Genomic DNA, 22,350 nt, shown 5'->3' with positions numbered 1-22,350 from the left:
TGTTACTGTTTTTATTCTCTTCTATGTGAAGGAGGTCATTCAGGATATCGTCGGTAGGCTGAGGCTGCTGTATTTGCTACAAGGCTGAGGACCATGTTTGTGTCATCTATCCCCTTTATCATTCACTCAAAGCTACCAGGCATTGTCTGTTAGCATCTGGGTATACAGCAAAAATTGTAGTTGGTCAGACAACAAATTTCTGATGTTAATTCCTTACAAACCAGCCATCAAGTTGAGGGTAAAGTCCATTTCTTATGCCCAGTGGAACGTTAAAACTTACTATCTTAAAGGTTAGGCATTAAAATCACCTTTTGACATCAAAACCAGTTAATCTTCGAAACATGAACGGTTTGTATGTTTATAAGAACGGGTTCAGCAAGCATTTGTCAAAGATGCAACAAAGTGTTCATCAACATTGTATTCTTCTTCCACGTGGTATGCATCAGCTGCAAGCCACATGGATTCTTCTGGACTCTGCTGAGCAGCAGAAGAGATGCTGATGGGACACTTCCCTGCCAGATGGGTCAGAGCTTGCCTGGCAACCAGCTGATCTGCTTCCCTTTGTTGATATTCTCCCCCTGTAAGAATGGATATATTTATGCCAGTAGCCAGAAAAAATGACCAGTACCATAGGCATTTTTTTCTCTAGCGAGATGTACTTTTGCAATCCACCCTCCCTGGGAATTATCCCATTATTCCCACGCAGCACACCCACCACAACTTCAGGCACTGCAGAACTTTCACTCCATAAGTGAAGTGTCATCTGCCCCTCTAAACACTCCCAAATCTTGCGGGCCCCACATCTTGCTCTGATGCTCAAAGCGGCCAGGTGGACAAGCGTGAAATGGAAGCTATTGGGTGACATGTAAATTATGTCTAAATATGCAAATGTTCCTCTAAATAATTTGCATGTACTGTAATGCACAAATCTGCCCAAAGCCATAGCAGCAATGTGCCATACAGAGAAAAGAGAATGCAATGCAAGGACGTGCCAAAGGGATCTCTTCCCCTTTAGTTTACTGTTCCTGTCCTGAAGTGATGTGTAATTTGGATTCAGCAGCACAAAATGTGAGAAGGAAGGGGAGGCTATTTTTATTGGCCTATCCAAAAAGGGGGGTATGTTGGTGGGTGCTATATTTCTTTTCCTTTCTGAACATAAGAAACAAAATTCAGCCCTTAACCTCTCTCCTACTCTTACTTTCTCTCCTTCTGTAGATATTGTCTTTATTGTTAGCCTAATTAATGTCATTATATTTTTAAGTTATCCAAAAACGTCGTCTCTGCAGCAAGCTTAATGTAACGGACTGAATTTCATTCGATTTTGCTTCTTACAGAAACGGAAAGTGCTATGTTGCCGAAGAAATAAAAAGGGCAATTTCCTTAATTTTTTCTTCTAATTTTTTGGGCAGAGTATGTAATTTATAACTCTGGGTAGACAATGATCCCCTCAGTGGCAGAGACTCATTTCAGAGACAATAGATGTTGTCCTAACTCTGTCACTGTGGCCACATCAAACCATTATTATGGCTGCAAGCCAAAAGAAGAAAAAAGAATCCTTTTTATTGTTGCTTTTCTATGCAATCTCTGTAACTTGGCAAGGGTCTTTCAAATGTGATTTTGTAAATCTTAAATGCAACATATTATATTGTATTATTAACCTTGTATTTCATATGGCTTTGATATGATTCCTTTGCAAATGCTTGAAGTCTACACAGATCTATCAGGTAGCTTTAAATGCATTCTACAAAGAAACCTTAAATAATACAGCTACTAAAAAGGTTTTTCTTTTACCCAGAAATTCAGTCTCCTGGCATATATCATCTCAAAGGAAAATGTTCTGTTTGTGTTCCACCAGCAATATTTTAAGTTGTTACTGATGTTTTTTCTTCTTTTATTATTGTCGTACAACTCACAAGGAAATTAATTTTTGTTTCAAATTATTTTTTAATAAGTTATGTAAATTTCTAGTAAGAGTATAAATATTAATTGTGTATGTTCTTTCTATTTAGGCACCTTTGTTACTAAAGTCACGGCTACAGATGCAGATGATCCAGTTTATGGAAACAGTGCCAAGCTGGTTTATAGCATTCTGGAAGGACAACCTTACTTTTCTATTGAGCCACATACAGGTAGGTGACTCTGAATATGAATCCCTGGGTTGTATTTACACAAGTGACCATACTTCTTATGTATTGCATATAATATGCTTAAACAGGGAGCATAAATAGATGTCTGTCAGTATTAGGGAGTTGTAACATGCGTCTCACTTGTATTCCATCAGAGTCTGATCATGTGAAAAGACAAAGAAAAATCTGTATTAATGGTAATGTAAGTAATGGTGATGCTAATATTACAGAAGTTACTGAAGCAAAACTGAAGGTAGTGGAAGTGCTGTGTGACTTATAACTGATTAGGCAATGAAAGACTTGGCCTGAGGAATTTAATGAGCATAATGTAATTTTCAATATGCAACTATAGTATTCCCAGTTAAAGAAAGTACTGTTTAGCTTGGGAATTTTAGTGAATGTATTGTGTGTTTTCATAAAAATGATTTTTCTTTCTTGACGGGATGGATCAGGGAGCAAGAAAGAACATGATACTGAGCATTGGTATGAAGTTTTATTAGCGTGCATTTAGGATGACTTTATTTCTCTGTGGTTTTGAAGTCTGGAAAGTCATCTGAAAGAACTGCCAATAAATCCATTCCCTCTTGTTTCCTGTACATATGTCGTACTTAGAGCAAATTCATTTAGTTCTGTTTGAGGACTTTTTTTTAAAGTGACTTGATATTATTTCTTATATTCTTTCACCTCTTACTAGAAGCTGGGTTTAGTCCCTGCGAGTCAAGCAGCTGTGATCTCCTAAGGAGAAGAAAACTGTAACTCATTTTAAAACATACAAAACCCACCTGAATTTATATGACCATAAAGGAGTAAAGCAGGAGTAAAAATTCTTGTCATCATGCAGATTAACAAAATTATGAAATAAATGCTAGGAAAAATTATTAAAGGATGATTTTGATAGATCAAGTGTGCTAAGTTTTCTCATGAATGTTAAACAGAGTACTCTTGGACTTTTTAACGTCTGGAAGTTCTTTAACTTTTTCTGGTGAGATTGCATGGGAAAAATCATTTCCCTTTCCTAGAAATGCCCTAATTTGCTGGGTCTTTAGGTAAATAGTGTAAGTCAATAAATATTAATGGATTAATTCATTAAAGTATTTTCTTCTGGTTGAAGGACAGCTATCCTGAGTGTGAAAACAATCTCTGGAATGCGATCTAGTATTTTATTTTATGCTGTATGTAAAATAGAGTTTTACAAAGGATAACTCTTGCAGAGCACAATGGAAAAACAGTAGCTTGTTTCAAAAATAACTATGTCAAGAGAGTGTTATTAGTGAAGCTCCTTAGTTTATGCTGTCTGATTTGTCACAAGTCGTGTGGAAATATAACTCTGAACAGACCCCTGACGATCAGGTATCAAACTATATGATTTGGTTTTCTTTAATGTTACGAATTATTGCATGCAGTAATGACTTGAGTTAGGTGTCTTAATTAGAGGGGGATTAGCTGGAGGCTTTCCCACTTTCTACTAGGGAAATGTAGTGCTTTAGCAGGGAAACACATTGGCATTCAGAGGAGCCAAGAAGTGTATTCTCTACCTACACAGAAGATTCTTCCCTTCTTTCACACAAAATAGCCTGAAAGAAAATATTCCAAATGTAAAAAATTGTTTAATTTTATTCAAGTTTATTATTTGTATTGCATTAGAACTTTATGCTTAATCCAATGAAGTAACTATTCATCACCTAGGAAAGTGATTTCTGTTATCATGAAAGCCAGAGAGAACTCCAAAGCTTTCTGGTGAACCTGAAAATCATGATTTTTCTCCTGTTTCACTAGCATTAAATTCCCCCTCCTACCTTCATTTCCATTTATAAATATTCCTTTGAGTAGCAGTTCAGTTACCATGAAAATGACATGTTAGTTTCTAAAGGAAATTTAATCATGAAGAATTCAACTGTGGCTTTGCGACAGTGCCTGAGTAAGTGGCTTCATATTACAGAGCTGCTTCTGAATGAACAAGTGGTTTCAAATTCCCCATTTTTCTAGATCTATGGAGGACATCAATTATGTTCTTCTCTAAACCATTACAACTGAATGAGTTTATGTACTGAGGCCAGCCTCTGTTCCTTTGCCATTTCTCTGTAATAGCCTTCATCTCTAGTGTAACTACCATACTACACTTAGAGCTACCCAGAAAATAATTTGTTGTTCTGGAGAGTCTGCATTTGTTTCTATGATATTAGACGGACCTATCCATTGCTTGTAATGTTTTAAAATTTGCAGAATTTTTTCTCGTGCCTGAGATGTGTCTTCATTCACCTAGAGAAATCTTAGCCATACTAAATATCAAATTCTGTAGAGCCTTCCAGCATACATTTGTTTAGAATATGTAAACAATAAATATACATAAAAGTCTAGTTATTAAGCAAACTAGATGTAGGTAGTCATGTAGAAACTGCAGCCAGGATGAAAAAGATTGCTCTAAAACCCAGCAGCCTTATAGTTGTGATTCTTCTGAAGAGGTGTTGATTTCAGAAAACATGAGGAACTATGCAATACATTTTCTAGGTAATACCAGAATTTTGGAGCATGGGTACAATAGTATTTATTACATACCAGAGAGAGTTTTATGGGTTGTTACATACAGTCTCAAAACGCCGTTAGTATTATGCTGATATAGCTACAATTTTGCAGTAGCTTGTGGCACTGTATATTTCACCTTTTGGAGGTAGAGGTGCATAAACATGCACGCTAGTTTAGCAGCTATATAATTTGGACAGTAGTGCTTTCACCATGGACAGAGTGGAAGGTGCATTTTAACAAAAAGGAAATGTCCAAAGCAAATAGAAAATATGTAGATTTTTTTTCTTTATACTTACCCAACCTTAGCAATATGAACCATCCCAACTATTTGTTTCCTCGTATAACTAGGCCAGGAATACACACTATCTTGCACATTAGTATATAGTACTGGGAACCTCAGTTAAAGTTTTCATGTGGAAGATATTTGAATACTATTGTGACAGTGTAGAAATTAAAGCGGAACAGCCAGGTATAATAGTGTCTTTTCCAAATCAAATCTGAAGGTGATCCTCCAAGCATGGTAGATATTTTAGGGTTTCGGGTTTGTTTGGGTTTCTTTTTTGGCAGCAATGTGTGTATAGCTACACTTTTTCTGTGGCTACATTTCATTAGTGCCCCTGCTAAGTTGAAAGTCTTTCCCATTAATTTGAAACTGAATTGCGTCTGAACGCAGATGTGGTGTCTAGAATTGTGTCTTTCCCAAAACGGAATCGCTGTTTTAAGAAATGGACTATCTTGAAGTGATCCAGTTCAGAATGTAAATATTTTCTGTCATTCATGGGAGTGTATCAAATGTTATCAAAAGTACAGCTATTGATAGCTAGTGCTGATCTACTTACTGTTTTTTCTATATGACTGGCCGTTTATTAGCTTTGTATATTAGAAATTAAGACTAGATTTAGATCTGTGCAGCTACCAGCACCAGGGCAGCCATAGAAAGGCTGTACTGACTGTAATTTTTTTTCATTTCCTGGCTCAGACTAAGGATTTTCTGACCTTGCTGCTTTGTTTTAATGGCACACTGAGAGCTGACCATCAGGAGTAATCCCAATCATGCCTCCTGATTCCGCTCCCTTCTGTAGTACTCTGAACAAAAAGAGGGATCAAAGGTGTATGATATAGCTTCATGCCTACAGTAGAAAGGATTGCTGCACCTGATGGTAAACCTGAATAAAGCAGTTGCTTACTCTTCTGCTTTTTTGTTCCTACTAACTTGACATTAACTAGGTGTAGTCCTTGCTTGAAACTCTGACGGTACTCTCAACCTTCTTGCTGTACCAATTCTATAATGCACAGAAATAAGTACTGGTAAGTGACCCATAAAACAATAATTTTCCATTACCTTAGATGAAAAATGCATGTACTTCTGCAGTTCTAGTTTGCAAATTCTTCTGTATGAGTTATAGACACCTGAAAGAAGGTAATTCAGAAGTTATTTTTCATTCAGTGTTCTGAATATGGCTTAGGGTAAATGGTTTTTTGATGGCTTATTCTGAGTATTTTTCATTTTTCATAGGTGAATTTTAATATGACCACTGGTTTATTGGATAGAGAGTAAACATAAATAATACCTTACAAAGATACAGATTCAGCTTTTCTACAAGACGCTAAACCTACAATGTGATGACATCAGATTACTAACGAAACTTAATGGTGGACTAAAATATATTCCTTAAATCATTATGATTACATCTGACTAACTCATGTCAGGTTTCCTGACTAGTGTGTATTATCTATAAAGGTATACAAGTTGTATGTATTCTCTCATAATCCAAATAATGACAATCGAAATGCTGGGGAAGGGGGTTCCTTAAGACTGCTACAAGTAGCTAAAGTACACTTCTCACTTTTAAGCTTTTTCAAGGATATTAAATCATGAGCGTCAACTTTAAAATAAGATTATCATAGTGACACATAATATGAAGTGACACTGTTCTACAGTATAGGCATGACAGAGAACATAGATTTTCAGCTGTGTCTGACTTATTTACATTTCACATGAACTTAAATAACGTCACTCCTACACATACCTGAAATACAGTTACATGAACAAGGCAAATTACACCAAACGCCCTACCGCACTGGAAAACGCATTGTATTATTCAAGCACAAACCCTTTGTATATATGAAAAAGAATACATTTTAAACACTACCATCTTGGATATGGTCGTTTAGTTCAAAGCCAAAGTTCAAGTTAGTAAGACTGAGATGAATAGAAGAATCAGGAGACCTAGAAAATTAAAGACTCTCCTGATAGAATGTGGATAATTTTTTTGAGAGTGAATAAGTGATTTTTTTTCTATACTTAGCTTTAACTTCCAGGTGAAAGAGCACATGCTTTAACCAACAGAGCTGTTAATGTTTTAGTATATGGCCCTCTCTGGACCGCAGTGTTGAACCTGCAACACCCTATGGTTCTGAAATCAGAACACAAATGAATAGGCCTAGGAGGAATGAAAACAGTACTCAGCAGAAGTCAGGTCCAAATATTTATTTTAATTTGAGTCCTTGTTATCTTCCTCCATGTAGAGCTTGAAATACCATCCAGCAGAATAAAATCAAGTAAGGTAGCAAGCGACAGCAATTTCTGGGTTACAGGCATTTTTGTGATGTTACAAACTACTACTTCTATCTGGTTATGCCCAGTTTATTAGTAACGGTGCATATCAATGACAGCACAAGCTGCCCTGAGAATATTGCATGTAGTATTGATGAGACCCATCGCCATAAAAAAGACTACCGAAATACTGAAGAAAGTTCAAAGCAGCGTAGCTAAGGTGAGAAGAATATTACTTATAATGAAAGATTGATTGAATTTAATTTGTATAAACTGGATAAGAGGTGATTAAAGGAGGATATGAAATCACTGCACAAATATTTGAAAGGTGTTAATAAAAGAGAGGCACGGGGACTGTTTCTGTAATTACTCATGATAAAATGACATGGTAGTCTTTTCAAACTAGAACGAGATGGGAAAACAGTTTTGATACAGGAAGTAATCTGCAACTGTAAGGGGAAAGTAATGAACTGCTGGGAAGAGAACTAGCTCATGTTCAACAGAGCCTTTCTAAATAGTTTAGATTTAAAGCATCATGGGATTAGTGTAGAGAAAGAACTTGTTCGCCATTAGTCAGAGCCTGGATTGAACTGCTGCTGTCTAGCTCATTTTATTAACTAGTGCTGCTGTGATATCCTTGCCAATTTCTACAGATTCAGTTAAAGCTAACTAATCTTTTAAGTGAAATAATTTTGAGAGGCGTGAACCGAGATAGGTAGATGTTGTTCTGTCTTAGCAAGTGAGGTGTAGGAACTTCCTAGAGGAGAAGGCAGGTGTGTGCAGCACCATACAGAAGGTAGGTTCATGCAGCCCAGATAGCAACAGTTCCAAGGTAGCATAAGCAACTCCAGCACGTGCAAAGATTTCTGGTTTATACCTGGTTGCTTCCATTACAGCACCTTCAACTCTATATTGACAGCATTTGATGCATTTAGGTGGAATGCTGAAAATAAAGTATATTTTCAAACTAGTATAAACCTTTTCTTCTCATTGTGTACTAAGTATACTGTGCAACCTTAAGAGTTGCGTTAAGGTGTTTGTACAGAGATTCTTTGGTGATTCTGAGAGTTGTCTTGGTGACAGCCCATTAGGAGAGAGGGTTGTACTGACAAACCACTAGTGCAGCAGACCTGAGGGTCAGTCCTACAGTTCTTGCTTTTTACTTAGATGTATAAAGTGCAACTATTATGGATAAGGAATGTAGGATTGGGTCCTTCAGTTGCAGCAAGAGCTGTCTTTTCTGATTAATAAAGGAAGTATAAAATCACTGCAGAGATGTTTGAAAACAATTATGATGGTCTGTAGTTGATAAAGATGAGTGGCTTAAGATCAAGACAGATTGGCATTTGAGAAAAGTGATTTCTGCTTCTAGAGTTTATCTAATAATAGTAGTAACAAAAAAGCTGATACCACACATTTCTAGCATTTCAGAGCAATACCTCTATCATTTTAGAAAGCTAGTGTGATAGGACTCAACTACTTTCCTCATGCTGAGTAGGAAAACAGGGGTTACATATCTAAATAATGTTGTACTTCAAGAGACTGAATTAGAGAGTGGAATTTGAACTACACAGCTAGATTTGGAAAGTATCTGAAAAAGAATCCAAGGCTACTTTCTGTAAAGTGTTTAGTATAATCTTTGGTATTAGAGGATCATTACAAATAAAATCGTAAGGAAGCAAGGTCATAAATGCAGTGCAGATTGTTTGTTCATTTACTGCATTCATTCTCAGTTGGTGAGAGGGTGATCCTTTCACTATGCCAGTGAAACTTGATCCCAGGGAAAAGGGAATGCCTAGTAAGTAGAGACAATATTTGATGATAATTTTTATTTAAAATATTGGGGGTTTTTATAAAGGGTAAATTGAGTTTAAAATAGTGGACTGGTATGCCTGTATCACATCACCAAAGTACTAGATTTTTTATTTTTTTTTTAATTTTCAAGGAAGTTAGTTGTGATCTATTCATTTTTTAGGAATTATGGTATGGGTTTTCCACAGATCTCCAAGTGAACCTTTTTTATGGACTGCTAAAACATCACTAAAGTCAGTGTGCTTCATGGGAATACAAAGAATGCATCTCACAGCTCTTTGAAGAAATTACAAGATTGATTTTTCAGGAGTTTGGGTCCTAAATGACTGTTATGTTTATTGAGAATCTCCACCAAGATTTTAGCATGGAAGGGAGATCAAAGCAATTACTTAGCTGTTCCAAAATGAAGAAGGGAAAGTTCCAAAGTATGCAAGTTGAAATAGCAGGAAGTCTTCATCAAAATGTGTGAGATGAATGAGATGCTTAAGAAAGGCTTTTCAGGGCCAGATTCCAATTTTGCATAGTGCTTGCTTGGTTTTGTTCCATGTTCTCAATTATTATTATGTGTAGTTTTATAGTGTTACCATAAAGAGATCCTTAAAAAAAATGGAGAGGAAAGTGAAAAACAGATCCTTATTTCTATTGTTCCTTTTGCTTCTCTTCTTCATCAGCTACTGCCTCTGACACATTGCTGCTTTTGCCCGATCTTTTTCAGTGTGAGACACTGTATATTCTTCCAAATAGGTTTCTGAAAGTAGTCCACAGGGGTGCATTTTAACCGATTCAAGTTGTGAGGCAGATTGTGCAAATTGCTCAGTGTGTGCATTTAGGACCAGTGTAAAAGTAAATCCCATTCTGCAGCTGTTTTATTTGCTATTGAGCAGTGTGACACCAATAGTAGTTTAGGAAAAGCAACTCAGTCAAAAAAAAAAAAAAAAAAAAGGTGCTTCCAATATTGGGGATGTTTTCATTCTTTGAAGAAATAGATTACTTGATTTCTTTACCTTCCAACCCGCTTCTTGATGTTTCCAGCTTTAGTCAGAGGATCCGTAGCCAAATTATGATGCAAGTATCTGTTCAGTGGTTGTACTAGATGTCCATTTGATGTTTTCACAGGACTCAGATTTGTGTAATGTTTTAAAGTACGTAGAGATAAAGCCTTATCTTAGGCAATATGTAAAGAAGGGACCTCAAGTGAGAATGCAGTGAGCATGCTTGCTCCAAAAAAGGATCAGGTTTATCCCTTCTCATTCTCGACAGACATTTTTCTGATAGGTTCTTAAAAACTTTCAGTAATGGAAATATTAGAAATTCTACCGGCAGCCTTCTGTCTGTACTTACCTTCTCTTTTAGAAAGTGTTTCCCTAATGTTTAACTGAAATCTCTCTTGCTGCAATTTAAACCCATTTTGTGGTTTATATTATAGGCCCATCATCTCTTCTCTTATCCCCAGTGGAAAAGGAGAGTAGTTCCCAGTAATTTTTACATATTTGGCTCTAAAGTCTTTCCTCATACTTCCCTAACTATATAAACCATTTTTTTTTTTCCAAAACTGGGCACATGGTTCCAGCTGCAGCCTTACCAGTGTGCGTGAATAGGCAGGATTATTCCACAGTTCTTCCATACAACATACTAGCCAATACACCAGGAAATGTTTGAGCATTTTTATCAGCAAAACACTGTTGACTCATATTCAGCTCATTTTGACTCCACTTTCTTTTCTGTCTTGTGAGTCATCTGCTCTATTGTAATTGGGAAGTTAATTGTTTCACCCACACAAAATACTTTTTATTTGCCAAATTGAATTGCATCCTGGTTTATTAGACTATCCAATTTGTCAAAATTGTTTTGAACTCTAATCCTGTTCTTCCAATACTTGCAATGGCTCCCAACTTTGTGTTATCTGAAAGGCTTGATAAGTTCTTCCTGCCTTCCATCATTCAGGAAGTATTGAATGATGCTAGAAGCAGAATAAACCCTATGAACCCCTTCATCCATCTATCCACTTTGACATTAAGCCATTGATAACTGTTCTGAATACAATCTTCCAACAAGTACCTACCTGCCCTACATTAGTTTACAGTAATTCTCATCCCTCACTTTTAAACTACTCTCCTGTTTGGCACATCATTTTCATCCATCATAGTGTGCTGAAAGTGATTATGTTTTTATTCTCGATTTGTTTCTGGGTTGAATTGAAGTAGAACAGGTTGAATGCTCAATGAGTTAATGTTCTGTGTGCTGTATGCCTATTAATATTTGGGGAGCCTGAATTGTTTTCTAAAAATAGATTGAAAGTTTCAGTACTTCCTGTGAGCCAAGCCTCAGAACTGGTGAATAAAGCAAAAGAACAAATAAATATCCTTGAAATTCCCTATGCGTAACTCTCTTAGTGTGTCTTTGTCTTAATCACATTACTTAGGTGAGGATGGAGCCTTTTTATGTTTATTAATTTGCTTCATAAGAGATACCGACACTTCTCTTTTGCTGACCTCCATTCTGTAGATTCTGAATATAGAAATACTGGTGGTTACAATCAGCCTGTGTAATTTGGATATATTTGATGTTTAAAAACCTTCAGCTTCTCTTACAGTAATTAAAACAGTAAACAAATTTTTAGCTTTTTATTGTGCTTGAAATTGTAACTTGACTTTGACTCATAGCTTCTGGCAAATGGTTTATGGGCTGAGACAGCAGATAGAAATATGTATAAAACTATTGGAATAACAGGTTGTGTTAGTATCTTTATACAGAAAAAAACCCCAAATTTTTATGTTTTAACAGTCAGAAACTGTAATTCTGATTTAGGCACTTTTTAAGGTATTTAATCTTCCTGATATCTTTTAAACCACAGACAAGGGCTGGATTGTTCCATACATTGAGACAAATTAAAATACATGTCTAGGAAAAATCATCACTTTATTGAAATAATTAACTTGTCTCAGAGGAAACTGCAGAACACAGAATGTGGCGTCCTATACAAGTAATCTGTAGGCTAGACTTAACTATGTAAATTAGGTTTAAAAAACAAAACCAAAACCAAAATAGAAGCTCTGCCTAAAAGATAATAATGGAGAAAAAGTTATAGTAGGTTTAATACAAAAGCCATTGAAATAAGGTTTCACTGATCTTTGGATCAGCTCTATTAGTGAAAAAAAATAATGTGGATGAAGTTCTGATACCCTGAGTTTGCATCCTTTTTATGAGTCATCTCATTTATAACAATAGAGTTATTTGCAGAATGCATCATTATTATTCCTAAATAGTAAACTAATCAATCCAAACTAGTCACAACTGTCAAATGCTTTCAGAAATAAACATGATTCACTCTCCTTACCTAGGCTGCTATGGAGGAAATGGCCCTACTCTTTTACTGAATGTATTTTGCACCTATCACATCTGATAAATGTTTATTATTATCTTCTGGGTTCCCCTGTTTTCATTCAAAAAAATTCACAGAAGCATGTTCTTCAATGTTTTCCTGTATAACTTATGTCCCCTCCTACAGATGGTATAGAATAGTTAAATTACATGAACATTGTACTTCAAGGCTGCTTCATCGGTTTTACGAGCACTGGATTACACTGTGTTTGCCAGGGTCCTGAGCACAACCTCCTTCAAGGAGTTTACTTATTAAGTTTAGAAGTGCAGCTGGCTGCGTCCAAGGTCAGCTCCTTCACTGAAAAGAGCTGTTGTGAAGAACGCTTCGTGGAGGGGCTGCCCCTCCTTTTCCTTGGGAGCTGCTTTTAGGCTGAGGCTCCACTGCTGGCCTCCGGCTCTGCTACACCCACACCCGGTCTCCTGTTTTCTCGGTTCTGACCCAGAGCCAGACCCTGTTGCTGTGGGCTCGCTGGGTGATCATCAGACTATGGCTCTGCCTGGCCACTGTCTCTGGATCTGAGTGGGACCTTGACTCGCCACTCTGCAGTCTGGCTCGTGGTTGGTGAGGTCGCTGCTCCTGTCTGCCTTGGTTCCACACTCCGCTCCTACCTCACCTTTAACTGCAGTGCAGTTGGCCTTGCTGCTCCTAACCTCGCTTACCACGAGTTAGAATGAAAAATCGCTGATTACGTATCGAGTTCCTTGGGAACGAGGGATTACTCTAGCTTGGCAGTTGCAGACATAAGAGAGAGGTTTCATTTTTATCCAGAATTATATTTATACAATAAATAAGACAACAACCCAAAATATTTTATGGAAATCCTTTACAAAAGTGTAGGTTACAAGACTGCCATTATGTTATGTTTGGTGGTTTATGTAGCAAGCATATTGCTTTATTTTAAATGCCTTACACCCCCGTTGCCATTAGCTTGGTCTTGTACTCAGCCAAGAAAAGAAGGTCTGATCAGATTCTTAATATTACAATATTACAGTTAAATGGATTCTAAAATTTACTAAAATGCATCTCTATTAATAATAAAGACCAGGAACATTCCTTTATTGACCATAAATACATGAATAGATAATCTCAGCATTTCAGCCAGTGTAATTTCTAAGAAGCTTATTTAATAGAAACTATCCCATGTGAAAGAAAAAGAGCTATTTGAAGTCTCCACAGCTATGCTAGTCCCAGTAGAGAAATCAAAACTAATAGATTTGCAGCAAGTATTGATTGATATCTAAAAACTCTTGACAATACTTAACAAAGAACAGATAAAAAAAATAAAATACAGTGTGAGAGCTAATGACATGTATGATCAGGCCCAGTAAACAGGTATGTCTGATCCAGGGTGTGAACTTGGCCACTCTATTCAACATGCAAATCTTAACAAATTATACAGTACCATATAGCATTCTTACCTTCTTTCTTTTATGAATTCCAAAGACTTGGCAAATTACTGTCAATGTCTGCCCATAAACTGTGTCCTTCAGCTCTGTAAGTACAGGCCCATGAAAAGAGACACTCTGCCTTATGCCTCATAAGAACCCTCAAGCACCATGGTTTAAAGGAACCACTGCAATGGTGGATGCAATTCCCCTCGGCACTCTTACACTTCACTTAACCACTAAGATAATTCAGTGACTTGAACTGTGTGCTCTCTTTTCACAGACAAATTATTTTTTCAAAAATAAAATTAAAAAACAGGATTAAAAGGAAAAAAAAAAGCACTGCATTTCAATTTAACATTTAGACTTGTTTTCCCTCGGTTTAGTAGGACTTCTTTAGTTAATTATTATCTTTTTATTATAGTGGACAATACTAGACTGTGATGAACACCATTTAAATTTACCATTAAACATTTAGTATTGCACTATCCATACTGAATGATGTGAATATAATGGAGCAGTTTTGGAAAGAAAAAAACAAGATTTTTTTATTACTTCTATTAGATGTCCATGAAATCTGTAGGATTTTGCAGTGGATCTGGACCCATATTTAATTGGACTGTCCCTTGCAGGTATCTTCCTGCTAGCCCACTGACATTTTATGTTTTGATATACTGCAGATCACTTCTCTGTCTTTAAAACCTTCTAGCCTAATAAAGTAGGTGATAGCAGCTTATTGAGATCATTGTCCAACCAGTGGCCCTCCTAGAGTAGGGACAATGCAGTGACTTCAGGAGTTTGCAGTACTCATGACTACGCTGAAAGACATGTTGTCATTCTCCAGTAGAAATTTAGGCACTTGATTTAGGATGTAAGGGAACAACTGTAGCCAGCATTATATACAAGAGCAGATTAAATAATGGGCTTGGTTTTAAAACATTTGAAACAATCTGACAGATATGGTTAACAGTGTTTATAGATTAAGTTTACTACATGGTTGTCTTCTGTTTGTGAATTTTGTGGGGAAACAATGGGTTTCTGTGGGTGGTAGGACAGAAACCAAAAACTTATCGGGGAAAAAAAAAGTAAAAATTAGTATGTATCACAGGTACGATTAATTCTTGGGTTTTGGACCACAATTTCACTGCACTTTTGATTAAATTACGGTAGGTGACCTCTAATATACTTTTTTGAAAATCTCATATTCTTCTTTATCCTTTGTACTAAACGGCAACTTAACTGGATCTTTCAAATTTTATACCAATATTTACATATATCCATAAAAATAGCTGCAAAACTGAATTTGGGTCTGTACCTGACTTTTTCCCCCCCTCCCCGTTATTGTAGCTATAATTAAAACAGCTCTTCCCAACATGGACAGAGAAGCCAAAGAAGAATACTTTGTGGTCATCCAAGCAAAGGACATGGGAGGACATATGGGTGGACTCTCTGGAACTACAACAGTGACAATTACACTCACTGATGTTAATGACAATCCTCCTAAGTTTGCACAGAGTAAGTGCCATTATGTATATATGTTCTCCTGTATAACAAAATAATATAATGTGGGTGTTTTTTTTTTAAATGAAACTCTGTTTCTAATCATCATATTTCCTGTGTTTTTAAAGTAATTTAAAAATATGTAGCTGCTACTAGAGAAAGATTAATAGTCCTCTGCCTGATTAAGAGCTTGGGAAAGAGGGAATTATGCCCAGAACAATGTACACTGCTCTCTGTCTTCCTTGTTACCCCTCATACATCCACAGAGAAGGGTTTGGGGACTTTTTTTCATATATTTATTTGCTTTCAGTGCAGTTGTTTCTAAGTGCTAGTGTGAGTTGCTGTTATATGTGCTTCCATCTCATGCAGACAACTGATACCTCCAGTAAAAGACATATATAACTGATAAAAGAAATAAAGGTTTGACTAATTAGTTAATAGTGAAGACAACAAAGAAAATAAGTCTAAGTCTAAATAATTGTTGATCTTTAATTCAAAATCCATATTTACTACTGTGGTTCCAATGGATACCTTGCTGGGCTAGGTTAAAATGGTTTGGTATCCTGCTGAGATTCTCTACAAGCTCTGTAGTTTATTTCAAAGATGAAGATAAAAAGAAGAGGGAAGAACACAGTGACCGGATTGATTTTATTTGGAACAGGTGCAATCTAATGCACTATTAGAAACTTATCTTTTTATCCAGCTTGTTCTGAAAAACTGAAGTTGTAACCTATTAAAAGCCAGTTTGGGGGTTGGAGAATGTTCACATCTAGACTTTGTATCGTTTTTACTTTATTAGAAGCATGTTTTTCTAACAAGGTACTTATGCACCCAATGTAAAATTAATTCTTTTCCACATATGTATGACTTGAAGTCCACTTTTGCCCTGTTCTGAAGACACAGAGTGAAATGGGTTTGTCCTAGTACTCAGGATATGATAAATACTCTCCTATAGTCTAGAAATGCACATACAGATAGAGACAAAAAATATAAAATAAATAACCAGAGGTAAAAGCTTATTTGCAAAATATATATTTTATTATCCCATCGTAGTGGCTTTTAGCAGATAAGCACTCTGTGCACAGTAAAAGGTTTTCTTTCATTATAAAAAATGCATAGGTTTTTTTTTTACTTCATATGACATTGCATTGCTTGCACTTGTGGTGTTCTCCAACATGTGAAGACAATTTCCCTACGAATGTAAACATCTATAGATGAGACTCCTGGCCAAACCGTATCTCCAGAATGCAGTGGGACATTTCCTTTATACCTGCAATTTACTGTAGCTCTAACTCTGACTACAGATCTACTTTTGCCAGTTTACCTGGCTTTTGTATTTGTATCAGCACGTTCTGTCTCAAAAAGTCTTTGCTTGCCAGTAGGAGAAAAGCTGATCAGAAAATCAGCAACGCAACCACTACTAATTGGTACGTTAGCTGGAGGTCTCAGCAGGAAGCACAAGGGTGAATGCATACGGACAGGAACGGTACTTTCCCGGTGCTGCTTACTCGTATCTGTTCTCCTGTAGTTTGGATACAGTAACGCATTAACTGGGTAGCATGAGGAATACTGCATCACAGATCCCTGAAATATATTTTCTATACGGAAAATGTAGATTAGTTTTTCTCCAACAAAGCGTGGGTTGCTGTCTTTGAAGCTGTTAGGGCCGGTGCATTCCAGTGCAGAATTCACGCTGCCATCTAGGAATAAGCACCCTGTTATAACACTGACCATTATGCAACTTCAGTAGAAAAAAACCTGCATGTACTATAACTTTGTATTATGTATATATTGCATTTAGTGAGGATGAGCCATAGTAAATATTGTAACTGGATGTTATTACAAATTCTGCCTTTTAAAACTAAGTATTCATAGCATGCTGCCTAGCATTAGAGATTAGTCATGACTCTGGCCTTATGCAAGACCTGATCAAGCCTTTAACATTTTTTTACATCGTTGAAGCACGGTCTGCATTTGCCTGGAAAGGAAAATAAGAAAGGATCAAACTTACAATAGAGCCTAACCAGAATGAAATAGAAATTCATAAGATGTAATACGTGCTGCTTTCACAATAAATTGTAATGAACTTGGAAAGCAGTGTGTTTTATCGGTTTATTGTTTCCAGGCAGGACAGAAATGTATGTTTATGGTTAGATTTCAAAGAGTGTTAGCCTTCTGGGGTTTAGAAATGAAAAAGATGAACTTTCACTACTTCTATGATCTCTTTGAAATAATTTTAGAGGCATTTTATAAGTCACAGAAGTTTTTAACCTGGCAGTTTACGATAGGATTGTACTGAGAATAAGTGTGCGCTGCTGTGAAAAAACAGTGTGAAAAAACAAAGTTTTTCAAAGATGTGTAATGTGGATTTTTTGGTCAGCTCTGCTCTATAATATCTTGACAGGACAATTCATAATTCTTGAGAGCAATTGTGTAAAAGAGTCAGCTGCATCATAATTTTTTTTTTTTTTTTTTTTTTTACAATATTTTGTAAACTATCTTAATAAATCTGAGAGAAAAATACCAACTAAAAATGCAATCAAGTGTGTCTGGAGATTCAAACCACGAAGTGTGGACAGCAGTATAAATTATGTACACATAATTTAGTCTCCTGAGGCACTTGATTGTTTTGGCTGCTCATTGTTTGTGAGCCATTATGTATATTCTTGAGGAATCTTGATGATCTCCAAATTATCTCTAATAATTTAGCCTAGAAACATTAAAGAAAAAAAATATTTCACTTTGGAAATACAAATATGTGTGAATTCCTCACAGTTTCCTTCCTACTTTCAATTGTTGCCACTGCAATCAGCCTACAGTTACAGCAACAACTCCAGAACAATTTGGTTTTAGAAAATTACTAGCTGCACGGAACAGTAAAACTGCGTGTTGTCTCAGAACAACAGTGAGGACAGAAAAGAACAAGTCCAGAACCTGTTGTCAAAACCTATTTTAATGGTCTCATCTGCTAACCTTGAATTCCTTTTGACTATTTCAAGTACTAACAGGCACTGCAGTTGATTAGACCATTATTAGTTGATAGCTTCAAGTGTAAATGACCAAGAGGTAAAAAAATAGGCACTCCGTAAAGAATTTTTGATGTAAAACATGCATGTCTTCTGTTTTTCAGAGTACTGTTAAGAGCTGGGAGATATAATAGTAAAATGGATATTTTGAGTTTTCTTTGAATAAAATACTTACCTAAAATAATATATTACAAGTTCTTAGGTCGCAAGGTTTGAGGCAAGTATTACAAAAAATAAAAATGCTGATAATTTGAATAGCACTTTTTAGTGGATTTTAGTCTAACCCTATAACCAAATAGTAAATACAGTAATGATTGCTATGAAAAGTTTTGAAACATAAATTTAAAACATAAATTTTGAGACCTTCCTTGAATGTTTCTTAATTAGTTTCTCACCACAAAAGGGAGGTAGAAGGTGTTAAACAAAAAAAAAAACCAAATCAAACCGAAAGAGTTAAAAAAAGTAGTAAATATGTGAAATTGTGTAAGGCATCTTTAAAGTATTAGACCAGTTTTCTACAGAGTAAAAGTCCAAGTTTCATAGTTGAATTCTAACTACATGTCTGCAAATAAAACGGTAAGTTCAACAGTGTCTGCAGTAGAGAACGTTGCATACTTGCAGTGTGGAAAGTAGCTTAATATTTATGTTTGCCAGCACTAAGCAACCCTGCAAGGACTGCTGTAATGAAAAGAACATTCACAGACAGTAAACTGAATAGACCGATATAAGGAACTTGTTTTGCTGCTTTCAGTAAATAACTTGTGTAAATGTGGTTTGTATCAGTTGCACATCTCAAGAAAGTATAAACAAATGAAGAACACACAGGAGATACTGGAATCAGGTGTAATGTGTAGTCTTTTCCTCTTGTTTGTAAGGTCTGTATCACTTCTCAGTAATGGAAGATGTTGCTCTTGGTGAACCAATAGGAAGGGTGAAAGCAAATGACCTGGATATTGGAGAAAATGCTAAATCATCCTATGATATTATTGAAGGAGATGGAATGGATACATTCGAAATTACTACAGATTCCCAAACTCAGGATGGCATTATTAGAGTGAGAAAGGTAAATATCTCTGTTAAAAAACAATGTTTATTGTACATACAACTACTGATCCAGACTGTGAGAAGATGCTGAATTTCCAAGGATTCTTTTATCTGTGGATGAGGTGTCAATCCAGTGAAGTGATAAAAAAGGGATGTATTAGCCACGTCCCTCAATATTGCCATTTAGGTGACAACCAGGGAGATTTCTGTGGAAGTATTTTCTGTGCTGGATATGTGTTAATCTTATCTGGGTTTCCATGGGGTCAAATCATACAGGTTTTGCTTCCATGGTTCCAAAGGAGAAGAGTAGATTAGAATTTGCTTTGTTGGTGATGTAAACGTCTGCAAAATCTTGCCTGAGTATTCATCAAATAACTGTATTATTTGATTTGCTTTATAGCTGGTCAAATACCGTTCAAAGAAAAAATATCAGAGCATATTATTTAAATTACCAGATGTGTGAGAGGCTTAATCTTCCACCTTTTCTCATGTTAAACTCTCTTCGCTCAATGAATAGTGATTTCAGTGAACCTTATCAAGGACATCAGTACTGTTTCACATGCGAAGTGCCAAATTTGGGCCCTAAAGAAGGCTACAACTCTGTTACCTTTTCTATGCTTGTACCGTCTTGATGTATGCAAGATGAGGTATTTGCATGTGCACAACAGAAGGACCATCCAATTATATACAGAAATATGGGGAGACACAGCATATCTAGAACAAAACTTGGCTAGTAAAGTCAATGAAACATTAATTTTCATTGTTCTCTGGGGAAGGAGAAGAGACCTGATTGTCATGCTGTGTTCCAAAAAAGGATAGGGATATAACTTATAACACTGGCATACAGGGTTTTAAATCTGTAGCATAAAGTACTCTATATGAATCTTTCTTTGGGAAAAAAACCAACACCAAAAAACAAAAACAAAAAACACCAAAAAACCAAAACATGACATTCCAATGAAAAAAGAAGAATCCACTGAGTACAGGTAATTAATATTCAACTTGTACCTGTAATTGAAGAGGTCAGGCAGAATACCTGTCAAAAGTTTGTTTTCTGTTTCTCAGTGGGTAGGTCAGCACTGTAGATGCATAATAAAATGATGTATATTTATCTAAATTTAGATCTGTTTTCCTAAAGAGAAAATTATGATACAAATTCCTTACTGTTATTTATTGTATGCTATGGCCTCTTTTGTAAACTAAGGCAATTAGCCTTTTGCCCCACTTCCCTTGGCTTTATTTTATAACTGAGTCTCTAACATAATGTTGTTTCATATATTCATTTTGACAGCAATAATCATTTTGGTTCTACTACAGTAGATGATGTATGGAGGGTACTGTACACCAACAGATTTTCTCCAGCATAAATTCATGAGCTATAGACAATGCAGAGTAAATTTTCAATATGATATTCTGATTAAGCGTGACTAAATGTATTGGGGTGCTGTCATTTCTGTAAAGCATATGAAAAGTAATTGAAAAAATTATATAGGAGCTATGATTGGCAAATTGTGAATATGCTGATTTATAAATCACCATTCATAATTACAAAAGCTTACTAATTTAAGAGCTGCTAAAGAAGCAAGGTTTTCTCATGTTTACTAGAATTTGTGAGAAAGAGCAAATCCCATTAGAGCTTGATTCATACCTGAAAAAAATCAACAAAATTTGTAAGTATACATATTGAAGGCTTTGACAGACTTCCTGAAAGTTCCTATTTGTGCTCTTGCTGGTATTTGCATTGCACATTCAGAGTTTCTATGTCCTTTTCTTTTTATCCCTGGAACATTGTAATGCAAATCTTAATATCTTTCCAATGCTTGGCAATTTGCATCTTTGAAATTTGAATCATTGTGAGACACAAGAGAATTATATAGTGAATATACTGATGTGCTTCAAGACACAAACTTGAGTCTCCTCTAATGAAAAATTCTAATATTCAAAAGTGTCACAGATTTGGGTTTTATTTGGTATTTCATTCCTTTAAATCCACTGTGTTTTCATCTTTTATATTTTAATATGGAACTGTAAAATAGTAAAAACAATGGTGACATGGCAGGTATATTGACAGAATAAAGTAATCAGTTTCGTGTTTCTCTCTCTGAGAAAAAAATAAGATACAGAAATAGGAATTGCTATAGTTTTAAGAAGTTCCTGAGAGATGTCTGCCTCATTTATCCCGCATAAACAAATGCAGAGTTACCTGAAGTGCAATAATATTGAAGTACTTTCCTATATGATTAGCTCTACATTTTTCCACATAATGCCTCTCATGTCCAGCAAATAGTAATTGCTAGTTCTTTGTATTTCTCACATTGTTATGGAAGTAATAAAATATTTATTCTTTGTGGAGCCAGTATAATTTTTTTTCTTATCTCCACCTAATAAAACACTGATTACGTGCATTATTAGTATGCAAGTCATGTCATTCTCAACAGCTTTGTAGTATTTATCTAATATGTAATTGTAATGGTATAATTCATGAGAGAGAATATTTTGGTAAATTTCTTGTGAAAAGCAAGAAAACAGAGAGTCTTGTTTTCTCCGAGGCTGGTTAATAAACAGGTATCAACATATGCCTAGGAAATGTGCAGGTTGGATTTCTGGGAGTGGGAAGTGATTGCATGAAAACTCACTGAATGTGCTTAAATGCACATAACTTTCATCCATCAGCATTATATCCATTTGGTTTTTATGGCCATTAGTAAAAGACATTTATCTCTCATTTTTAACAGCCACTGGACTTTGAGACCAAAAAATCCTATACTCTGAAGGTAGAAGCAGCCAACATTCACATTGATCCTCGCTTCATCAGTGGAGGACCGTTCAAGGATACAGCAACAGTAAAAATTGTAGTAGAGGATGCTGATGAGCCACCAGTCTTTTCATCACCTACTTACCTACTGGAAGTGCATGAAAACGCTGCTATTAACTCTGTGATTGGTCAGGTGACTGCCCATGACCCTGACGTGTCTTCCAGTCCTATAAGGTAGTG

At 35.9% G+C, this 22,350-nt stretch overlaps 1 protein-coding gene across 4 annotated transcripts in view; it reads left to right on the top strand.

The window, feature by feature from the left end:
* CDH8 (cadherin 8) overlaps positions 1-22,350 on the top strand; it is a 151,235-nt gene that overhangs the window by 69,085 nt on the left and 59,800 nt on the right. For 3 of the 4 annotated variants that reach the window (XR_012837572.1, XM_075765508.1, XM_010312693.2), the window contains exons 4-7: positions 2,010-2,129; positions 15,133-15,300; positions 19,187-19,374; positions 22,091-22,344. Coding sequence is in view for 3 of the 4 variants with exons in the window: in XM_075765508.1 (XP_075621623.1) it covers positions 2,010-2,129; positions 15,133-15,300; positions 19,187-19,374; positions 22,091-22,344 (730 nt within the window). In the remaining variant the exon portion in view is untranslated. Of the gene's footprint in view, positions 1-2,009; positions 2,130-15,132; positions 15,301-19,186; positions 19,375-22,090; positions 22,345-22,350 lie in introns of those variants that run through there. The other variant, XM_075765509.1, reaches the window with a different exon arrangement.

Source organism: Balearica regulorum, chromosome 13 (assembly GCF_011004875.1).
Source record: "Balearica regulorum gibbericeps isolate bBalReg1 chromosome 13, bBalReg1.pri, whole genome shotgun sequence".
Classification (NCBI taxonomy): Eukaryota; Metazoa; Chordata; class Aves; order Gruiformes; family Gruidae; genus Balearica; species Balearica regulorum.
This window is presented reverse-complemented; position numbering and strand designations above follow the sequence as displayed.